Source organism: Silurus meridionalis, chromosome 26 (genome assembly GCF_014805685.1).
Source record: "Silurus meridionalis isolate SWU-2019-XX chromosome 26, ASM1480568v1, whole genome shotgun sequence".
NCBI classification, from domain to species: Eukaryota; Metazoa; Chordata; class Actinopteri; order Siluriformes; family Siluridae; genus Silurus; species Silurus meridionalis.
The window spans coordinates 7888311-7910871 of NC_060909.1; the positions used below are offsets into that span (position 1 = coordinate 7888311).

At 39.1% G+C, this 22561-nt stretch overlaps 1 protein-coding gene across 5 annotated transcripts; it reads left to right on the forward strand.

The window, feature by feature from the left end:
* The first annotated feature begins 8 nt into the window (after nucleotides 1-8).
* esrp2 (epithelial splicing regulatory protein 2) lies at nucleotides 9-22561 on the forward strand. 5 transcript variants are annotated; one of them, XR_006924546.1, is made up of 18 exons: nucleotides 9-165; nucleotides 365-517; nucleotides 1084-1212; nucleotides 9510-9623; nucleotides 10047-10161; nucleotides 10270-10365; nucleotides 11127-11181; nucleotides 11395-11505; nucleotides 11630-11762; nucleotides 12658-12700; nucleotides 13551-13852; nucleotides 13940-14170; nucleotides 15121-15319; nucleotides 16744-16948; nucleotides 17194-17362; nucleotides 19307-19328; nucleotides 20560-20661; nucleotides 21413-21427. XR_006924546.1 is itself a non-coding variant. In XM_046840514.1 (17 exons), the coding sequence occupies exons 2-16, from the start codon at nucleotides 386-388 to the stop codon at nucleotides 20644-20646; spliced, it is 2121 nt and encodes a 706-aa protein (XP_046696470.1). In that variant the 5' UTR covers nucleotides 10-165; nucleotides 365-385; the 3' UTR covers nucleotides 20647-20661; nucleotides 21413-21548. The 5 variants fall into 5 exon arrangements, 4 of the variants coding, with proteins under 4 accessions (XP_046696466.1, XP_046696467.1, XP_046696470.1 ...); XM_046840514.1 differs by lacking the exon at nucleotides 19307-19328 and having other exon boundaries at nucleotides 10-165; nucleotides 21413-21548; XM_046840510.1 differs by lacking the exons at nucleotides 19307-19328; nucleotides 20560-20661 and having other exon boundaries at nucleotides 21413-22561.

Sequence of the window (22561 nt, forward strand, 5' to 3'; positions counted from 1 at the left end):
AGCCAAAGGCAGGTAAGTTAAAAAAAAAAAAAAGGAAAAAAAAAAAAGGTATAGTGAGAAAGGGCTGAAGTGCTGCATATGGGGTTTGCGTGAGAGAAAGTGAAATTTTGTCCACCCTTCTTTACCAGTCAAACCAGTAACTCTGGATAGCGCACACTCGAGCAGGTAGAGTTTTTCTCTCGCACTTTCTGACGCGTCCTTCTCTTGGAAATAGTCCTAATCTCCTTTTCCCCACTTCGTCTGTACTATTATTGAATTTCCAGCTCTTTTGTTTGCTTCTCTTTATCACTCGGTGATAGAAAGGTGAACTCCTGTGTTACTTTTTTTTGTTTTGTTTTTATTTGATCTTTGCTCTTAATTGTAGTTTTTACCCTTGTGGTCCCTGATGGCTTCGCACAGTGATACTCTGGTGGTGTTCTTTGGGGCAACAGCTGGTGCAAATGGGGGTAAACTGGGGTCGGATGAGAGGGAAATAATTCTGTTGGTGTGGCAAATTGTGGATCTACATGAGAAAAAGGTACGAACCTTTTCACTCGTTGTAAGCTTCTTTCCCCCTCTTCCTTACTTTACCCACCCAGGCTTGTACTGTAGGCTCCATGCTTACTGAGTTTTGTCTTAAGTTCTCAAGCCATTCCACCTTGACAGCTGACATTTGTCAACCAGGTACGCTTTCGACTTTTATATCATCCTGAATATTGGAGTCAGTCTGTTAACACGTGCATGTAGTAATAATATATTTAGTTGTAGTCTATATTGGCTGTTTTTTTTTTCCATTTAATGAAACGTAAAAAGAGAAGCAGGAGAACGCGTGCCTTTTGTGGTAGCATGTCAGCGCCATGAGGTCAGTCACCCTTCGGCTCAAACAGCGCTCACGGCTTCGCAGCTCACACACACACACACACACACACACACCTTTTACAACATTCAATCCAGAGCTTCTTTCCTTCATATCAGTAACAGTGTGAGCCATTTTTTCCCCCATGATGTGTCACGTTAATGCTTTTAGACTTTAGATTGCTGCCGACATGCTTCCAAACATGTGTGTATTAATAACTAATGCTGTTTTCTTTATCTCCTGAACAGGTTGGAAAACTTCAGCAGCGCCTGATTAAACCAGACACTTTGGAATTAACAGATCAGTGTCAAGAAGAGACAGGATTGAATGTGGAGGAACTTTGTAAAGCTGAGCCCCTGGACGCGGTTCTTCTACAGGTGAACTGCATTGTCCTTAATTGATTAGCCTAATTGGAGGGTTTTTTTTTTTTTTTTTTGTTTTTGCGCGGATGAGCATTGTCTTTTAATTTTTCCCAGTTCAGAATTCAAATCTGCTCCAGAATTTATTCAACAATTTCCCTTAAAAAAAACAAAAGCAAGCATTATTATTATTATTATTATTATTATTATTTTTTTTTTCCCCAGAAGCTCAAATGTGCGCTTAATTCCTGAGTCAGCACGCTGTTTCGTTTGCGCATGCGCACTTCTTTTACATGCACATAAATATTAAAATTCCTATGCTAATCGGTTGGAGGTCTTTTCTGACTCTACAGTTCACAATCTTTTTTATGCTAGTAAGGTCAACGTAAGTCCAGAAAACTAGCAGAAAATGCTTGCAGTATTGTTTTATCTATAAAAACAGTAGAACAGTTTGATAAGGTACGATAAATAATCAGAACACCAGCTTCAGGTCCAGGTTTGGGGATTTCAGATGACATTTGAAGAGGTACACCTGCAAAACAAGTCAGAGGCTTCAAAAATGGCAGGAAACAGAAACACTCGTGGTGGTTCTGAGAGAAGTGTCTGCTGTGAGTGCCAGGATTTCAGAGGATCCTGAGGAGGATTTCAGGAAGTCCCAAGAGTGTCTGCTGTGTGTAGTGAAGTCCCAGGATTTGTGCTCTGTGTTCTGGATGTGTGATGATGAGCCAAGCGTGTGTTTTTATTTGACACTGGTCTTCTTTAAGACAACCATCTTGATTACTAGGCTAATAAAATGCCATGTAAAGATCCTTCTCTTTTTTCACACATCCCATCTTATTTAGAAGTCAGCCATGATATAGCACACTTGGAGCAGAACAGGTTAAGAGCCTTGTTCAAGGGCCCAACAATGGCAGCTTGGTGGTGCTGGGTCATTTGTCTATTAAGTTGAGCATCATGCTTAAAAATTGCAAATAAAATGTAAAGCTGTTTACTTGCAGTACTATCGTTTGTGTATTTGTACCGTCTGTATATCTGACAGACAAAATTCGTATTTCTCGACGTGTCAGGATCCAAGCCTGTTCTTTATGTATATATTGTAATAAGGTAATGCTGACACACACTTGCCTAATTCTGATGTTTAAAGTACATCATTTTTTTATTATTATTTGGAAACACATGTATATTCAAACTCATGCTGAAATGTTTCTTTTTGTAAGTGAGCTGTTTGCCACCAACTTTATTTGGTTGGAAGGTTTTTCAGATTAGGAAGCACGTGGTGGATTCAGTGACAGGTAACAGTTTAATGCTGTGTACACATGGATCTCCAGTCTAACATAAGCTGTATTGTGCTCTACAGTTGATGCATTCACATAGACTGCAGTTTAATCTGAATTGTTTGTATATGGGTAAACTTTGGGAGCTGGGCAGGGAGACTTTTGGCTGCAGTGGAACCCTGCAGGCCTGGTCATGTTTTATCCCAGTGAGCTCTGCTGACACCTGTAAGACGGAATGTTTACTTGGGAACGCCCCTCCCTGGCTGCTGTAAATGTCACTGACTTGGGAGGAGATTGGGGGATGGATGAACAGGTCAGAGAAATGGAGAGACAGTGTTATTGTCCATAGCTATAGTACATCCTTTGCTTACTTTTTTTTTAAAGACCAGGATGTGCAGTTTCTAGTTTGTTGTGGCGTGTGCAGGTATGTTTTGACAAAAGCCATATGTTGCCAAACGTGTTTCTCAACCTGCCTTCCCGAAGAATTTGTTTGCAGTCAGTCGATCTGTTCCCACCCCCGACTATTTCATAACTAAAACTAGTCATTATCAGTCCTACAATCGGAGATCTAGAGCTATCCGGACTGGATTATAGGTGGGGTTCTTAACAAATGTAGAAAACTGTTATTGAATACAGTGTTTAAAATAAAAGTGACACTACTCAATTTTCTCTCCAGTTTTACTCACACTGGACTGTTTTCTCTTTCACCTAACCTGCACGTAGCCTCTCTTTAGCCTCTGTACCCAGCTCCGGTTCTTTGTTGTACTTTGTGTTTGTACTGTACAAAATGTTATGCTCTCTTTGCTTTGTTTTATGCTGGTTTTATATCCCATCATCTTTTTTTTAGACACCGTTTCTCAATTATTTTGTCGAGCCTCAGGAATATGGATACATTTAGTTTACTGACAGGTCTGTCAAGAACCAACAGTTTATCTTGGATATAAATTTCTCTCACAAGCATATCTCCATTGTGTTTATCGCATCCTGTGACTTACTAAAAATCAATGTGTATACCCAGGTTTAGCATTGCATTTTTTTAAATGCTTTTATTACTCGGTGTATTTTGACACACAGTATTCCTTTGGCTCAGACTTTTAATATCGACTTCAAATGCAGTTTTGTCACCAGAAGGCCCTGTAAAGATTAACCAGCAAAATCAATTTCTCCCAGCATTTCTCACTGAAGGGAAATGCTTTCTCGTACTACCACACCGCTATATATCCTAATATAGACTTCTTGTCTTGTCTCATGATTTTAAAAACAACCTTTGCATGGACCGCTTCAGGTTTTAGGCTTTACTCTTTTGCGTTAGCTATTGATTTGACAGCTGTTGAGTAAAACTAAGCGACTCTTGTCTACTTTACACACCTCATTTGTATAGGACCTTTAAGTTTAAGGGTGAGTGATTTCTAAATGCAGTTAACTATTAAGCATTAATTCCATAAAGAAAAGCAATTTCTTTACAATGTTCCTAAATTCCCACCGACATTATAAAGCTAAACTTTGAGAGAATAAAAAATCCTAATTAAAGAGCCTAATTTCTTCAGACAGCATTTGATGTGAGGTACAACAATAATAATAAAAAAAATCAGGAAATGAACAGCGACACTATAACAAATATACTTATCAAGAAATTGTCCTACTGATTCAAACATTTTTTTTAAAAGGGTTGGTTCATAGTTGAAAGCGGTCTTCCTCTAAACTGCATAATCAATTGCATAATGTTGCACTAATTAAACTGTATAACCTCAGCTTAGCATAGGTCCTTCAACTGCACTTAGCTCATCTAAAATACTCAGTAGGTTAGGAAGCTGCTGCTGTACACATTCACATTCAGCTCCCGGTTCAGTACAGTGATGGTGTGTTATGCCCGTGGGCACTTTTGTGCCTGACGACTGGCTCTGCACCTGCCTTTTGACACCGTCTCTATTAGTTTGAGCTGATGCTCAATGTGTGCACATGTTAGTGCAAGTGCCAAAGAAGAGACAGGTTTTTAAGGGAGATAGGAGAACATAAAGGGTGAGGAAAAGGTGAGCTATTAGGTTTTAGTCTGGGCTGGTAGTAGCATGTCTGCTTTTGTAATAGGGCAGGGAACCACTCCTGGGGTGTAGCTTAATTGATACCACCCTAGTTTATTATCTTGTAACATCACATTAATGCAGCTAAATCTGAATAAATTAGTTAATTTCTCAAGTCAATTGCCTTCAAAATTGTTCCTGCTAATAAATCCAGTTAATTTAGACTGTTGAATTCAGTTTTTCTTTACTTGTATGTAGATCAGCAGGATTTTTTTCTGGGGAAAGGAGGCACTGATAATCAAAGCCTTGAGTAGTTTAGAGGTTAAGTAGGCTTTAATGTGTTTGATAAATTAGATTTGAATATAGTGATAAGGTGTGTGTGTGGGGGAGTTATTGTTGCTTTAAACTCTTGATCTTTATTAGACCCCTCCCATTGCTTTATCTTCCTTTTCTGACTGCTGTGCACACACACACACACACACACACACACACACACACACATAACGTTAAATAAGACCTTAGGGGAAGGGCTAAAGATCAATCTAAGTCCATCGGTGTCATTAATGGCATGGCTGCTTCAGATATTGTTCTACATCCAAACTCCTTTAATCCCAAGTCCTTTAGTTGCCCAAATACCACATCGGCCTATCGGAAACTAGTGTTACACTTTGATGTGGGTAGAATTGATTAGATATCGTGTGTTCTATTAGACATTAGACACGAGATATTGTTGTTTTTGCCCTGTGTGGTGCAGCTTCAGCTGTGTTTTTGTCTGTCTCTTGCTTGTTGTTTTGGCTCTGAGGTTAGACCAGGGTGTGGCATCTATTTCTCTCAAACCTTTTTGTGAGGTAAGAGTTAATCCAGGTGCTGATTTGTGCAAGGTGGGGCCTGATAGCTGCGACCGTGGCTGAAAGCAAACACAGAAATCCAGCGTCAGCTTGAACTGTTGTTTTCGGACGTTATGGTGGAAGTTCTGTACTGGAAGACCTTAATTTAAGAGTTCAGTGACATCTGAGTAGCCACCAATTGCCGAGCTGTCAGTCATTCAGAAGACTAGTACTGGTTTAATGTGGATGGATATGCTTTCGGGCTGTGGTTCAACAGACATTTTTATTTTCAGATAATTGTCTAGAATTTTGATTCATTATCTTTGGAACATGAAGCCTGATGTCAGTTTTGGATCAGGTTAATGTGCTTTAATAGGCAAACCAGTTTATAAAGTATCTTGTTTGAACTTGCATGTTTCGATCACACTGTTAAAAATCGTAAAAAATCCGATTAGATTGTTTCAGCCTGCCGCTTAAGCACACCCTTGGGCTTGGGCATGTTGTGAAATGCTGCTGTGTGTCAGATTAGCGCTTCACCCCCTGAAGGAACTCTCCATCTTGACTCTGGTTGTGTTTTTAAGCTTCCAGAATCCCCATGTAATCTGCAAAATGTCCTGTGAATTAAATATTTGGGCCAGCACGCTTATTATGCATCGTAAAGGTTTTTTTTTAATTTTTTTATTTTTAGATGTAAGCAGCTCAAATGTGTTAAAGATCAAGTCCAGCACTGTTATCTCAGCACTATATACTGTTTCACTAGAAAGGTTTAATAAACCTTTTGTTTTTGGTAGGCTATTGAACATGATTGTAAGTATATCAAAATAACTCGAGCAAGGCACAAAACATGGTGCTCGTTACTGGGGCAGTACTACTCTTGTGCACAACACTGTGCACCACACAGGGAGCTATTAGATGAATCCACTGTTGCTAGCACATCATTATAAGTCTACTCTGTAATGATGTGCTGAGAACTTTGTCAAAACTTAGAAAGTATGTATAACTGCTTTGGATAAAACCAGTGTTATGAGGTTTATTTTTTATATTTTTTTATCTTACATAATTATCTGGTACATTTATTTATTTATTTATAAATATTTATATATAAATAATATGATAATGCAAAAGAAATGCTATTAAAAGCTTTTTAATTGTTGAGTCAAATTCTGTATGATTGGTTATTAATTTCTGGTTGCTATTTCGAATGGATGGCTAATAAAAGGTTTAGAGCCATTTCAGCTTGTTAGGAAGTGGCTTATAATCAAATGTTATTTAAAAAGGCTGGACCCAAAGTTTGTCTTGAAGATATTTAAATATTTATTTTGAAATTTCATTGTGAAATATGCTTACTTAAAAATAAATAGGTAAAACGTTTTTACATAGTTAAGGCCAGTCATGTTTAATGCTAAAGTTATCTGATTTTGGCAACATTATTAGCTTCCTGCTACAATGAAGGTTTTCCTATGTGGCAATATTTCTATCGAGAACATTTTGTAACTGAAATTAACTGTTTACACTTCCATGCTATACATAGGTCTGTTCTTTTTCTCTTGGAGTGCAGATTGAGGACATTGATTGCTTTTGCTTTTTATTAAAAATGTAGTTAGTCTTTTATTAAGGATTCGCTTGATCTGATGATGATTCAGATATTTTCCATGCCTGTGCCATAATTGGGGAGTAACAGCCTTCTGGCAGTTAATTGTGTGTGCATTGTATATCTAAGACATGCTTCAACGTGTGCTTACACAATTTTTCACACGGCACTTTTTATTTTCTCATCTAAGATTTGTCTTATGACTGTTGGCCATGGACGATATGCGCTGCAGCTCCAAACTGCCGATTAAAAAATAAAAAAATAAAAGAAATCTATAATGAAATATCTTACAAGCATGCACACACACAAATGGTGATAAGTCTTTTGTCCATTGAGATGTGTTTGAAGATATATATGCTTGCAGTGATCCATATTACTGGCGTTTGTAAGCTGAGGTCTGTGGTATAAAACTTAGCTTTAAATAGACTGTTTAGTAAACACAAACACCATTGCAGAGAACATGATGAAGCCACCAGTAGTCGAAGACTGAGTCGTCACCACAGTTAAGCTGGTTTGACTTGTTTTGTTTTGGCTTTCTGTTAGGCGTGTACACAGTCCACTAAAAGGCAGCTGGTTTGTGTGTCTTTAAGCAATGGTTCTTAACTTTTTTTGGTGCCTGGTGACACATTTAATGCTTACTGCAAACACAAACCTTTATTGACGATACAAGGTGTTCTGTGGGACCTGAAAAGATATAGCAAAGACACTGTCAAATGTAGACTGTTAGACCTGGTATTAACATCCTTTTGTGATATGATCATTAGTACAGGTGTGTACTGGGTCAGTCATGTCTTAAGGTGTTGTCACAACTGCTGTTCTGTTTGAAGGCTGCAGATGAATGTGAAATTCATCCTTTTGATTTGACACTCATTGTTTTGGCTTCACACAAAAATGTTGGCTGGAAACATACTTGAAATGCTCTTTTATTGGCTATGACATTGGTGAGGGTAAACAAGGTTTGTTAGTTCACACCATGTGGGTGTAGAAATAATGAAAATGATGAGCAGTTGTTTATTTTTATGTATGTGGTTTGTGACTATGTGAAAAGTGCTTTACAAATAAACCGAATTGAGCATGATTCGAATTATGTATTAATAGCTAGTTTAAAATTCATCAATTTACCGTTTTGTGTATTTCGTTCAACATTTTGATGTGTAAACTTGCACTTCCATAAGGGTCTTTTGAATCACTTTGCAACTGGTCAGTTTCAGTAGCTCACATATTGCAAAATGAGATGCCGTTCACACCCCAAACTACTGCACCCGAGCTTCTCTAGAGTTCACATGTGATCAGGCTGTCTACCTCAGGCACTTATCAGACTGGTATTTTTGCTTTGTATCCATTACAGTACTGTGTTCTGTGCCTAAAGGTATCATATCAACTGGGAACTATTTATACTTTGATTTAAATGGATTAAACACAGCATATGTAAAAAAACAAACAAAAAAACACCCTCAGAAAGCTGAACTAATTTTAGAGGTGACCACAAAACGTTTGTAGTGAATGAATCATTGTGTGTCGCAGCAACCATGGGTCGGAGGAAATAACACAAAACTAAGGCTTTACCGAAATAACGGCTTTTTGCGGAAATGATAGCTTGATATGATGGCCCCGAGAAAACCCGATTTAAGTAGCATGTTACTAGTTTTCCCACGTTTTGCATGCTTAAACTATTTAGTTCTTAAATGCAGTTGTGTGTTAGCTAAGATTAAGCTAGGTTCCATCGTCTTAATTTCCCTCTGTAGCAGGGATTCTCTTTGCCAAACATATAGTTAGGAAGCATCTCAAACGGATTTATACAGTTTTTGCAATTTATCTTTAGTACTTGCCGTATAGCACAGCGATGTTCTTGAATGCAGTATTTAGGACTTCATTATGAAAGAAACTTTAGTACGGTGAATTGTAATGATTTAGATTTGTTTTTTAGGATTTTACAAATGTCTTAAAAGAACGCACATAATGTTCTTTTTACACAGTTATTTTTAGTAAAGCATTTGGATGTCTAGTGAGGGATCACTAGTGACAAAAGCAATAATCATTTAAGTGCTCTGTTTCTTCACTATGTGTCATGAAACATCACTCAACCACTCCCTACTGAACTGATGGTTATTTTCATGTAAAAATGTTCAGCTGTTGTGTGAAAGACTCAGCACTTTAACTTTTGTATTTTTTTAGTTTTTGGCTGCGTTGTTGCTGTGTGAGAGTGATGAATGTAGAGGATCACATGACCAGGAGACAGATGGATGTATAGTGGCTTTAGTGGTGTGCGGTGTATTTATTGACCTTTTTTTTTTTTTTTGCCTCTGGCTGTCAAATAGAAAATTGTGCATGTTGGTGTTGATATTTCAGCTCTTATAAAACTTGAGAGCTGATGTACGAAAGTACACCTGTGTTTCACCCTACACCTGGAAACTTGTTTCAAATTGAAAATCTTTATTATAAAATTTTAATATCATTTTTTGCTTCTTGTGAGTTTTCTTCATTTTATCACCTTGTTACTTTTGAGTGCATGTTGCATATGTTGTATGTTCAAATGATAATTGAAGAAACCTTATATTTGTTCTTTTCCTTCTTGCCTCCTACTATTTTGCTTTCCTGTGTGCAGTTCCAGCAGGCAGTATCAGCAGAACTTAAAGCTCTGGGCAGAAGCTCCTACACGCTATGTGTGGATGGACACCTCCTAATCCGGCAGGCCCTTCACCCTGAGGCTTCCAAAAAGGTTACTGACAGACATGCAGGTCCTTCATTAATAAGATGTACTAACAGAAGAACAGAGATGAGTAACATTTGAAAAAATAGAGAATGTAGTTTTATTTTATAGTTAATTTACACATGATTTGTAGGAATGTATTCTGCAAGGCAGCAACCCTGTACATGAACAAGATAAACCAAAAAATAGTTTAAATAGACCTGACCTTAAGACAACAAAGGCACTGTAATTTTGTCTTCAGGGTATGCAAACATTTGTACTGAGCTGATGTTAATCCCATACCTTGTCCCAACTTCCTGCAATGTCCTGCTATTGTTCTATAACATTTGTCAACAACTGTATTTGCAAAACATTGTTGTGCCAAGTTTTCTTGTTATTTTAATCCTGTTTTGCCTGCAAAGAGATTGATTAAGGTCTCTGTTTTTCTGTCAGAATTTGGTCCTGCCAGAGTGTTTTTACTCATTTGCGGATTTGAAAAGAGAGTTTCACAAATGCTGTCCCAACGCCGGGCCGGTGAAAGACCTCACCCTTCCCTCGATGCTCGAATGTATCCTTACTCAAAGTTTGCTTATTATTGCTTATTGTTCTCTAAAGATTTTATTCTTGACCTCCATGCTGTGCAACACCAAGTTTGTCGCTTAACGGATGCTCTCAGATTTGTGTCTCCCACCAGTAAGCGAACAGAGGGCTGGAGTGAGGGAGGTGAAGAGCATGGTGATGATAATCCAGCATATCCTGGCTGAACCATATAGTCAGTTAACACTTTCCTATTACTCTCCTGCTATTGTGTATACAGTCCTAAAACACTTGCTTAATGCGGTGAATTGTTGCCGGCGATGCCAGTGTTATCAGCCACTTAATACTCATAGCAGTTATAACACTCATTATAGCATTCAATTTAATGTCATTGTTTAGTTTCAGATCATATTTCTTTTATTTTTAAGGACATATGTTCTAATAGAAGACACAACATAGAGGAGAATAGATCTAGCTCTGTTCCATTAATAGAACTAATGTGCTTTGCATAATAAGAAGTACAGAAAGTAGTTTTGTTTTGAAATACACTTGCCCATAGCAGCAAAAACATTGGTCAAGTGATCTCCTACAGTTTTAGTAAGTTTTTCGTGCTATTTATAAGGATTAAAGAAGCAAACCATGTAGCAGATAGTGTAGGGGATTATGTCTGCTGTGTATTTGAAATAAATATGCTGCATATATATAATTTACGATTTCATAAAAGATGCGTTGCATTATCATATTTTCCATAACCTTTGAGGGAGGCATTGTTCTGTAGGCTTCTCTTGTTTCTTTTGTAAAGGATATCATCTTCATGCCGGGTTCTCTGGCAACTCTCACACACACTGGTGTTTTTGCAACATGGACAATGATCCTTATTTAAGATGCGTGTCATTTAAACGGAGTTACTGTATTTTTAGGGAATTTCATCTCCGGCACTGAAACTCATTTTTAACCCATTTCTGACCTCACAATAACAACTCTTATTTTTTCCAGGTCACAAGTTTTCCTCTTTCGAGACTGTGAAGTACAAGTTTGAATCTGGAGCTTGGTAAGTGTTATTGCATTTCCCCATCCAGGCCTTGAAGGATTAACTCCCCTATGGGCTATGAATCGTTGGGGTTGAGTGTTGTGAAGGAGGGATGAGATCCGCTAGAGATGAGAACACACACTCTAGTGCTAGGATCAAGTTAAAGCATGATAATGATGTCTCTAGAACGGTCTGAAGCTGGCTTGAAAACTCTTCTCTTGCACTGTCCTGCAGCAGTAAGACAGAACCTGTGGACAGTGAGACAGTAATCCGAGCCAGGGGGTTGCCATGGCAATCTTCAGACCAGGACATCGCTCGCTTTTTCAAGGGTCTCAACATCGCCAAGTAAGAGCACAATTCACCCAAATCGGTTATGCCATGTGGGATGATGTTTAGCAGGCATTTTCAGTTTGAGGAGCAACAGTGCCAGTGTGGTGTGTGTGTGTGTGTGTGTGTGTGTGTGTGTCAGAGGTGGCGTAGCACTCTGTTTGAATGCTCAGGGTCGCAGGAATGGAGAAGCTCTGGTGCGCTTTGTAAACTCTGAACACCGAGACATGGCATTGGAAAGACACAAACATCACATGGGCAGCAGATACATTGAGGTGAGCAGCTTTCCTCTACGGTCTCACAGTTAATCACAAGCCCTGCTAACATTTTATTAATCACATCCATGCTAAGATACTCCGCATATGTATATGTGCTGTACATTTCTCAGCTAAACTTCAATCACAAGTTTACAGTACTGACATGTTTACAGTACAGCTACTAAAAGATGTTTCACTGACTTGCTTGAAACCATATAGTGGTTAGTATAGTGATAATGAACTAACATTTATGAGGTACCTCATAGGTATAACACCTTTATGAGGTAAGAGTATAAGCATTATTTATATCATAAACACTACCATTTTATTCTGTTTTGTGTGGTGTTTTGATAGTACATAATAGAATTATTTCAAATTAGACATGTTGACGTTATCCCACAAGTCGTCAGGTCTTAAATTTTAAGTGTATAATTATTTGTGGTACATTAAAACCTCTATATTATAGAGCTTACTTTAAGTACCTTGTTTATCAGCAGTTAGTAGCATTTCACCGAATACCAAAGTTTTTATATATTTTTAAGGTGGAAGTAGTTGAACATTTTGTACTGAACAAGCCTTAGCGTTGCATCCATTTCATTTACTTCATGGAGACTGTTGCTATTTTTTATACATTAAGTTTACAGGCTTCTCTAGTAATGGATGTTTTTATGGCTGCAAAGTGCATGCGATGATGATCTTCAGGATGTTTTGCTGCATAGACATGGCTTAATTAAAAAAATAAAAATAAAAAATCTGATAACAGCATGTGGTCAGACATGATTTTGATCAGTTTTTTTTTTTTTTTTTATTGACAAAAAAACAGGTAGATTGTAGTTATGGGTTGTTCCCTTCAACCCCGCCTAACTCTTTACACATGCTTGCCTATGGGGTGATTTTTCCACTTCTGTTTCAGGTGTATAAAGCAACTGGAGAGGAGTTCCTGAAGATTGCTGGAGGTGAGTTGCTTTTATTGAGTGTATGTTAATGTGTTTTGGAAGTCTTCAATTACGGCTGAGACATGCACATGCTCGCCAACCCACTAAATACACTAACATTTGTAGAGTGCACTTCCCTCCAATTCGGTCTCTCTCGTGTTTGTGTTGAATAAAAGCCTCTTTTGTGAGCCGTGTGCCGGTGCTGACTCACATCGAGCTGTTTCAGGAGGAAACTCTACTCTCGTGTCTCAGCCTCCCCCCTACCTGTGCCTTAGTGTGGCTTCCCCTGAGAGAGAGCACGAGCAGCGGCCGCTGAAAAGACCAACTCTGCCCTCTCACACCCAGGGTGTAAAGAGCCAGGAGCAGGCCGAGATAGAGTGTGTGTGTGTGTGTGTGTGTGTGCTGAGAGAGGAGTGACACTTGCACAACACTTGCACACTTTTTTATTTTTATAAAATTGCCTTTATTGAATTCTAATGGATTTGTGCATATTCTTTATCGAATGCATGTTTAATTGTTCTTTTAGGAAACTGTTGCGCTTGTGCGTTTTTATTTTTTTATTTTTTTCTAGACCTTCTGATTACTGCAGATTTCGAGTGTATAGTTGAGTACAAATGTTTGTAAAAAAAGGTTCTATAGTTATAAACAAACAGTAGAAGTGATTTTACAGTCTTCTTTAGATCATAGCTGGAGATCAAGAATGTCATATATATATATATATATATATATATATATATATGTGTATATATGTCTTGTTCATTTCAGAATTCTAGGTTTGTTGCAACACATTCAGATTTGTCAGCATAAGGCATATTCATGAAATGAATCGATTTCGGTTTTCTCTCGCCCCCACCCCACCCCCATTGCTTAGGCACATCTAACGAGGTGGCACAGTTCTTGTCTAAGGAGAATCAGGTGATCATCCGCATGCGGGGCCTGCCCTTCACTGCCACACATCAGGATGTGCTGGGCTTCCTGGGTCCTGACAACCCTGTGACTGATGGTACAGAGGGGCTGCTCTTTGTTAAATATCCTGATGGCAGGCCCACGGGTGATGCCTTTGTGCTGTTTGCCTGTGAGGAGTACGCCCAGAACGCTCTGAAAAAACACAAACAGATTCTGGGGAAGAGGTACATCGAGCTGTTCCGCAGTACAGCAGCCGAGGTGCAGCAGGTCAGCACAACATGATTCTAACTGGAGCTCTGTTTTTAAAGCAAATCATTGGGAAATACATTTTTGTTTGTGTGTGGTGTGTCTCAGGTGCTGAACCGCTACATGTCTACTCCACTGATCTCCACACTTCCTCCTCCTCCCATGTTGCCAGTTCCCGTGCTGGCTGCTCCTCCCTTCCTCACCACAGGCAGCACCAGAGACTGTGTACGGCTGCGTGGCTTGCCATACACAGCTGCCATCGAGGATATCTTGGAATTTATGGGAGAACACACCATAGACATTAAACCCCACGGTGTTCATATGGTTCTCAATCAGCAGGTGAGGGGAATTAACTGATAGAAAAAAATTGATTGCAATACAAATGAATATACTTACCGTATTTTTCGGACTATAAGCCGCTACTTTTTTTCCACGTTTTGAACCCCGCGGCTTAAACAACGAAGCGGCAAATTTATGGATTTTTCCTGGGTATTTCCCGGTTTCACAAGCTACGAGCCAAAAAAACTGAACCCCATAACATTAGACCAATGAAATTGGCGAACAAATTAGACGAATGAAATTGCCTACTGTCTACAGGAAAGGAGAATCATTCGTCACGCTGAAAACAACCAGGCATGAAAAAACACACTTCACCTGTGTTCTGAGCTGCACGGCATCGGGAGAAAAGCTTCACCAATGGTGATTTTTAAACGCACGAGGATGCCAAAAGATAAACTCTCGAGAGAAATAGTTGTGAAAGGAAGGAGGAAGACAGTGAACTATGACTTTCTTTGTCGGCTACTGTTTAGATACAAGCCGTTGTAACGCGTTGAGTCTGGGTGAGGGAGAGCTCGCTAACTCTAGTTGCAACAGAAATCATATAAGCACAGACAGGTTTCCAAAACTCATGCTTTTTTATTTTTCTTGGCAACAGTGTTACGGGTTAGTCAAAGAAACTTAGAAAGGAGCATCAGAAAATAATAAGGACATATTCCTCGGTCTTGCACACATGCAGTAATACCGGAAAAATGCGGCGGCAGGCTATTCCCAAAATGCCGCTCTGTTCTTAAAGAAGCCACAACATATTTCACCCGTTACACCATGTAACAGACACTGTCTTTCGTTAAAGCCTGTGTAAAGTTCATTAGTTTCAGTGTAGACACTTTTTTTTTGTGTTGAGGGGTGAAACCTTGACTTGAATTTTTTAAACTTTTCTTTTGGATTGTTGTCCAAACAGAAGATACACATGTAATGGCTCCTGATCTGTCTCATTTCTATTTATTTTGAAGGGTCGTCCATCTGGTGATGCTTTTATTCAGATGAAATCAGCAGATCGTGCCTTTATGGTAGCACAAAAGTGTCATAAGAAGATGATGAAGGATCGTTATGTAGAGGTGTTCCAGTGCTCCACTGAAGAGATGAGCTTTGTGCTGATGGGAGGGACTCTGAACCGTAGCGGCTTGTCTCCTCCACCATGCAAACTGCCCTGTATGTACACTGTTCTTGCTTATTTATTTACAATCAATCAATTAATTAATTAATTTGTGCTTTTTTTTTTTAATTCTTTTTATTTTTTTATACCCCAAAATGCAGATTAAGGCAGATTTGTTTCAGTTTTGGAATTATGATTAAACCTTCGATTATAATGAACTGCTGTTTTAGTAGGAGAATTTGAGTTGCTATAAAAAAAAAATATTGTATAGCAACCCCGCACACACACACTTCCATATTGTATAGTGGTTAGAAAATAGGTCATTAAATGTGTTTTACATGTAGTTTGATCATTATGTGACTGTGTAGTTAAGCGTTGGCTTTAAACCAGTTCCACATCACGTGCCATGTACATTTGAAAACCGTTTCTGCATCTGATACATTTACATTTTAGTAATCAGATTAATTGATAAACTGATAAGAAATGATCAAAACTGAATATCAAAAGGACAATTCAAAGGCATCAAAATATCTATATAATTAATGAAAACTAATGATCAATTATGTCAATTGTAGAACAGTAAAGTGTGTACATTAATTTACCCCTGCTGAAAATATACTGACTTTTAATGTTTATTAAGCTGTTCATACAAAAAACATTACAGATATTAGTCTTCCTTGATAGGGTGGTAGTGGTAAAGATAAAAAAAAAAAAGAAAAATATTATAATTAATAAATAGTTGTGAAGTATTCTGTTGTTGCACAGCTTTCCAACAAGCCTGATTTTATTGGAACGTCCTGTATGATTTATAGAGTAAGTTTAGAGCATCTGATGGCTGCACTCTGTCCTGACGTGAGCTTTCTGAGCAACATGCACAGCCTGTTAAGCAGGTCTCAGGTGTAGATTGTCCTATCAGTGCCGACTCTAGAGATAACATTTCAGTTAATCTTGTAGGGAGCAATGTGAGTGCATATGGACCTGAGAAAGGTGCACAATGTATAAAGTCTGGGCTTTAAGTAACGCTGAAAGTTCTCAGACCTGACTCCCAACCAAGATCAGACAGACAGGTCTCTATCACATGCTGTTATGACCGTAGGTTTTGTGATGGTTCCTGGGTTGGATGAGGGACATGTACTGAATATGACCTTCATAAAGTGTGTGTGTGTGTGTGTGTGTGTGTGTGTGTGTGTGTGCATGCATGTACACACCCATTAGGTGGTGAGCAGGCCCTTCCTGCATGCCACTGTTGGCTGTTTGCATGTAAATATGTCAATGTTTTTTTTGACCTGCTGAAGGACACACTTTCCTCTACTCTTCTAACTAAAGCACAGGTGTACTTGCCAACCTGCTTGTTTCTCCCTGGTGGGTTGGGCTTGGTGCCATGCTTCATTTACTTGCTAAACACTGTATTGCTATAATGAGCTCCAGTAGTTTTATTGTTGTTTTCAAAGGCTCTATTTTCTGCCCTTGTCACCTCCAGGCCTCTCCCCACCGACCTATGCTGCATTTCCAGCACCAGCTGCTATGCTTTCAACCGAGGCGGCGCTGTTTCAGCCCCCCCTACTGGCCACTCCAAGAACTCCACAGCCACCCACACACAGCCCTGCACCAACCTTTGCTTACTATTCCCCTCAGCCACAGCTGTATATGAACATGAACATGAACTACACAGCGTATTATCCCAGGTATCAGCTCTCATCTCAGTCTTTTTTCATTTGTAAGATACATCTATGCACAATAGAGGCTTGAAAGATTTATTACAGTTATTTGGCTTAGTATTGTTCACAATTTCACAAATTGCATACTGTATTTTTTTCCATATGTATAGGTACTTTACTACATTGACATTTTGTTTATTTATGCCAGGTTGATTTGTTGTTTCATAAGTTTTTTTCTTTTTTTTACACTTTTGTGCTCTTTCGCTCTTCAGTCCTCCAGTGTCCCCGTCCACACTGAGTTATTTTGCAGCTCCTCCAGGGTCTGTAGCAGCTCAGCCTACTCCTGCTCTTCTGCCTCAGCATGGTGCTCTGGTGCGAATGCAGGGACTGCCTTATAATACCGGGGTTAAAGACATCCTCAGCTTCTTCCAGGGTTACCAGGTAAGAGCTTTTTCGCTTAGAGTGCAAAAAGTGCAGTTGCTGATTTTGAAACGTTAAACTATCACACCAAATATACATAATTATGCAGTGCAGCTTGTTTCTGTATGTCATCTGTGATTGCCATTTGTTTTGTCGCATGTGTATGTTCATGTACAATATATGCATAATGATTGTACGGATAAGTTTTCCTGATTTCCACATATGACAGTTACTTTAGTTATTAAGCAAAAATTATAGAGTTTTCAGTTTATTTATATACACCTACCTTGTAACACCATAGTACTGCACTGTGTGGCTCTGGTGCCCATGTGCCAGAATACACAGTCTTGTCAGTAGTGGTCATAACAGTCAGTAGTGGTTCTGCCTCACTTTTTAATGGAATAGAAGGGGGCCTGTTTGATGGTGCTTAGCAACCCTATTTACTAATTCTGTAAAACTACCAAGGTATATTTTTATAAACCTATAGACCAATGATTGATTATAGCTACAATGTAGGTGTCTTGAATATACTGGAACATCAGTGTGTATATTAGGACGTTTCTTTTTATGATTAAGCTCCTGGACAAACAGTTGCAGTGTTTGTTGTTTTTTTGGTCTAAAAACTTTGTGAGGATACATGAGGGATTCCACCAGTTCACAATTTACGAGGTGGTATCACTAAGTTTCGAGAGTAGCTCTGTTTATAAAAAATTACTCTCTTTATCTATGTTTACACACCATCACCTTCACAGTAGCCCCCTTTGCAGCAATACAGAGCTCCCAGCATTCCTGCTACTTCTGGAATATGCATATAAGTCTTCTTTTCAAAGCTCGTCCAGCAACTTCTGCAATTTGCGCTGGATTGGCACATTGGTGTTAAAACGACGACCTTTGAGCTGAATCTTCATCTTCGGGAATAGGGCGAAGTTCAGCGGGTAAAAATTTGGAGTAGGGTGGGTGCAGAAGTGAGATCATGTGAATTGTTTTTTCAGGGGTTGAGCTTGGTGAAGCTCTTCCTGATCTCTAGTTGTCTTCCAGTAATGTTCTTCCTCTCTGCAAGCACGCATACCACTCAAAACATCTCAAATGACTCGTTGCAGCATCGCCATATGCCAGCGTACGTCATGTCAAACGTCTCTGTGGCAGATCTGCCCAGTTTCATGCAGAATTTCGTGTTTGCTCTTTAGTTTTAACTTTCTGTCCATGATGAAATCACAGACGTGGTAAAGCACTGGTCAGAATAGCACCAGTTAACACCATTCATCTCAAAACTTTTTGATACCACCTCATATTTGTTTAGTGGTTTGAACAATAGATTGTTTCAATTGTTTCAAAGTCACTTTATAGAAATCAACATGTAAATGTAGCTCTGTGAACAATCCAGAGGAAAATAGGGGAAAATACTTTAAAACAACATTAGAAAAATTTTAAAGGGAACCAGTCTCAAAAATCCATGTTCTCTTCAGGGTGAAACCAGAGATTATAAAACATTTATCTACTACAGATTTATACTGTAAAGTCTAACCTAAGATAAGTACAGAAGGCTCTTTGATTACTGCAGCAGTGCTCATCTCCCCCCACTAGAGTTCAAGTTTATGTCCTGTGTCCGTGTTTCACCCACTGTGGAAAATCATCCCTCATTTTCTATAGAGTTTTATGATTTCACAATTCAGACATCTTGTCAGTGTTCCATAAAGCTTGAGGAATGAATCCTAGAAGGAAACCATGGTGTAACTGGTTTTGCTTGGACATGAAGCAATTTTTGTCCAGGGAGCTTAATTATTTTCTCAACTTGCCTTTAAGCTTGAACTTAATTTATGATTAGAGATTTGTGATGTACAGAGCGAGGTGAGCATATTTTACATGCACAATATGCATACATTTACATATGGGTTGTCATTAATAATGCTGTATTGCCATGTCCATTTTTGCTTCTTTCCTTCTTTTTATTGGCTGACATCGAAGTAAGCGGAGCCTTCGACTGATGGTATGAACTTCAGCTCTAAAGAGCAGGGTGGACAAGGGGTTGATTTGAAGGGGAAATAACTGTCTGGTGCTTTATAATGGGATTGTGGTGTTTGTGTGCTTTTTCATCCTGGTAATGGAGCAGGGTGAAATAAATGGAACTGATGTGCCACATTAGTTTCATTCCCCAGACCTGAGCTAAAAGGTGAGGGTGTGTTTAGAGCTAGCGCACACTGTGGAACAAACTGCTCTTTGCTTGGGTCTCAGCTGTTTGAGAACCAGAAATCACAGTTGGGGGGGGGAAACAACTGAATTCATCTTTGACACCTGGCTGATCTGAAATGAAACACCGCCCACTCACCCTCCAAGTGTGTGCTTTTTAGCTCACACTTTGTGTGTTTTGTATGTCTTTGGGAAGAATGTTTTCTTTCTCTCCATACTTGGTATGCGTGTTTAGTTGGAAGTGGAACTTGTTTTAGTGTTGGTGTGCATGTGTTCCTAGATGTAGTTGTCTTGCTCTGCTTCTGTGGCGAAGTTTTGACTAGAGATGAGCTCATGTTTAAGGGTTTATTTCAGGAAGTGTGACTTTATTAATTAATTTATTTTTCCAAGCATATTTGCAAAGTGGGAACTCATTAATAAACAGTTTAAAACAACCTTATATTTTAGCATAAAAATTGAACAAGTGAATTATTAAAAGAAAAAAAAACTTTCTTAGAGAAAATCAATCTTGAACAAAAGGTGTGACCCGGGATTAAGATGCAAAAGCATTTTTACAGAAACAGGAGAAATGCAGGTAGTCGTAATGAGCATCTTTGACAAAAACAAAAAAAAGATATAATGGCCACCGTTGACTGTGGATAATTTCGCTTTGCACCAAATTCATCTATATAAACAATCATAAACAGTCTCTTGGGTTTTCTTCTTCCTATTCAAATGAATTGGCTTTTCCCAGGCAAATTATATGTGCACAGGGTCTGAGACATAGGAGTAGTATAAATGCTGCATTTACTATTTGTGTGGGGAGAATGTCTGTCTGTCTCTCTTCTTTTTTTGTTTGTGAACAGAATTGTGAAAAAATAATTAAATTAACAAATATTGTAGGTGGATTCAACCAGAGAACTGCAGGAGTGGGCAGATGCAGGACTAACAATACTGAACAATTGTATTAACAGATTGGGCATGATTTCAGTGGTGTGTGTGTGTGTATGTGATAAAAGCTGTGCCACTGACTATGGGCTGTTGTGCTGTAGTATGCTCCTGAGGATTACAGCAGTATGGTGGGAATGAGCGATCAGGCCCGTGCTCTGGTCCAGCCCAAAGAGTGGCTCTGCCTGTAGGGGGCACTCCTCCAGGTAAGGCCTCCCACTGCTCCAGATGTGCATGGACTAAACCAGGGCTTCTTAACTTGAGTCATCAGAACCTGTTGCTTTGCACAGTTTGGGATTTTCCTGATCTAAACACTTTTCAACTTACTTATTGTCCATATCTAAATACTCATTAAAGACTTTTCTGGTCATTTGCATGGTGTATGAACAGAGAAAGCCTCACACTGTGCAGTGCAGCCAGTGATGACTGGAGGTCAGAATCCCTGGGTGTAATCAATGTTTGTTTCTGTCTTATTTCATCTTTAATCCTGATTTTACAGGTTTTCCATCAGTCTAAAATCTCCATAATTTTCCTTTCTTTTTTCTTGTGATTGAGATGCCTAATGCCATAGAAGACTAACTCCTCTGTGCACGCCGATGTTTTATTGACAGCTCTGCTCTCGGGTTTGGATGCTTCTTTAGGCAGTGACATTAGCCTTCTTTTGTCATTGCAAGTTTCTTTCCTTTTCTGGGATTTGTCAACATCTTTGCGGTCCTCACTAACCTGAACTGTTTTTCTTCTCCGTAGGATAGATCAATAATCGCACAGCTTTGAGAATGTGCCAACAGCAAAAATCAAACTCTCTTGTGGATCTTTCTATTCCCTTTTTTTCCCTTCTGTCTTTGAGCAGGATTGCACCCCGCGAACAGAAGTCAAGCTTTTCTGGTTTATATCTTAATTCTACGCAGTACAGTATGAGCTTGACTTGACCTGTTTGTGCATTTAATTGTTTCTCAGCTCCAGGCGGACTCTGTGCTCGTCTTGTATAACCTGAGCGGCCAGCGTAGTGGGGAGGCACTCGTCACCTTTCCCACTGAGGAGGCAGCAAGGCGTGCCGTGGCCGAGCGCGCCAACCTTCCCCTCTCTGGCCACCCTGTCCGCCTGATGTGCTGTGAATGAGCCAAACACTCACCACTTGAAGCCGACTCCACGAAAGAGAGAGGTCTGCACTTCACCCCTGATAACCTCCCTCTCCTCCCAATACTGATCTTATCCAGATACACAGGGAGACTTTCCTCCGTTTCTAACATGCTACTGCTGGAGGTGACTAGCATGGTGGAAAACACGAACTCTTTGTATATATGTGAACACATGAAATTCACCTTTTCGTTAAAATACCTTGTGTATAAATCGGTGTGGATTTGTAGAATTTGACTATGTATATTCTTAGATGTGTTCTTTATGCAGATTAGCCAAAATCCCATTAGCTCTTCCTGTGGGAGAAATTCCACAACGAGGATTCACTGTGTTTTTACTCAAAGGAAGTGCAATATTCATAGGCTAAGCCATACAGCCTGCATGCGTGATGGAAGAAAGGAATGAAAACTACTACTGAGGCCTGTTTAATGCCACTACTGAATGTACAGCGAGTTTCTAAAATGCCACTATATGCCTCAATCTAGTGACGGTAGAGAAAATGCTGCATGAAAGATTTTTGTTTTGGTCACTGTAGATCATATGAATTATTGTGTAATGAACGATAAGCCTTTATCTGCTCAAACTTATTCTTAGTTTAATCGAATCCAGAACCCGAGCTGTTTTATTTAACGTGAGAAACAAGCCGATGTGCTTTTGTCTGTTCTGCATGCTTTCTTTTGCACCCTTTATTATCGATTGACAAATTTCTGTCCTGATCCAAAAAAAAACATGACTGGAGAGGCCTTCGGCCGTCATAGTGCCTTACTCTTCTACTTTTTGTGCCATTACTACACGTGCCAGAGTTTAGTAGCAGCTATAAAAAAGTACGGCAAGCTTCTCTGGCCCCGAGTGGGCATTTAGGATTTTTTTTTTTTTTAAGTCAAATTTGACACTTGTATGAAACTTAAAAGAACATTTATGTAATAGTATAAACATTATATGTAAACAATAAAACCTTATATTCTGAAA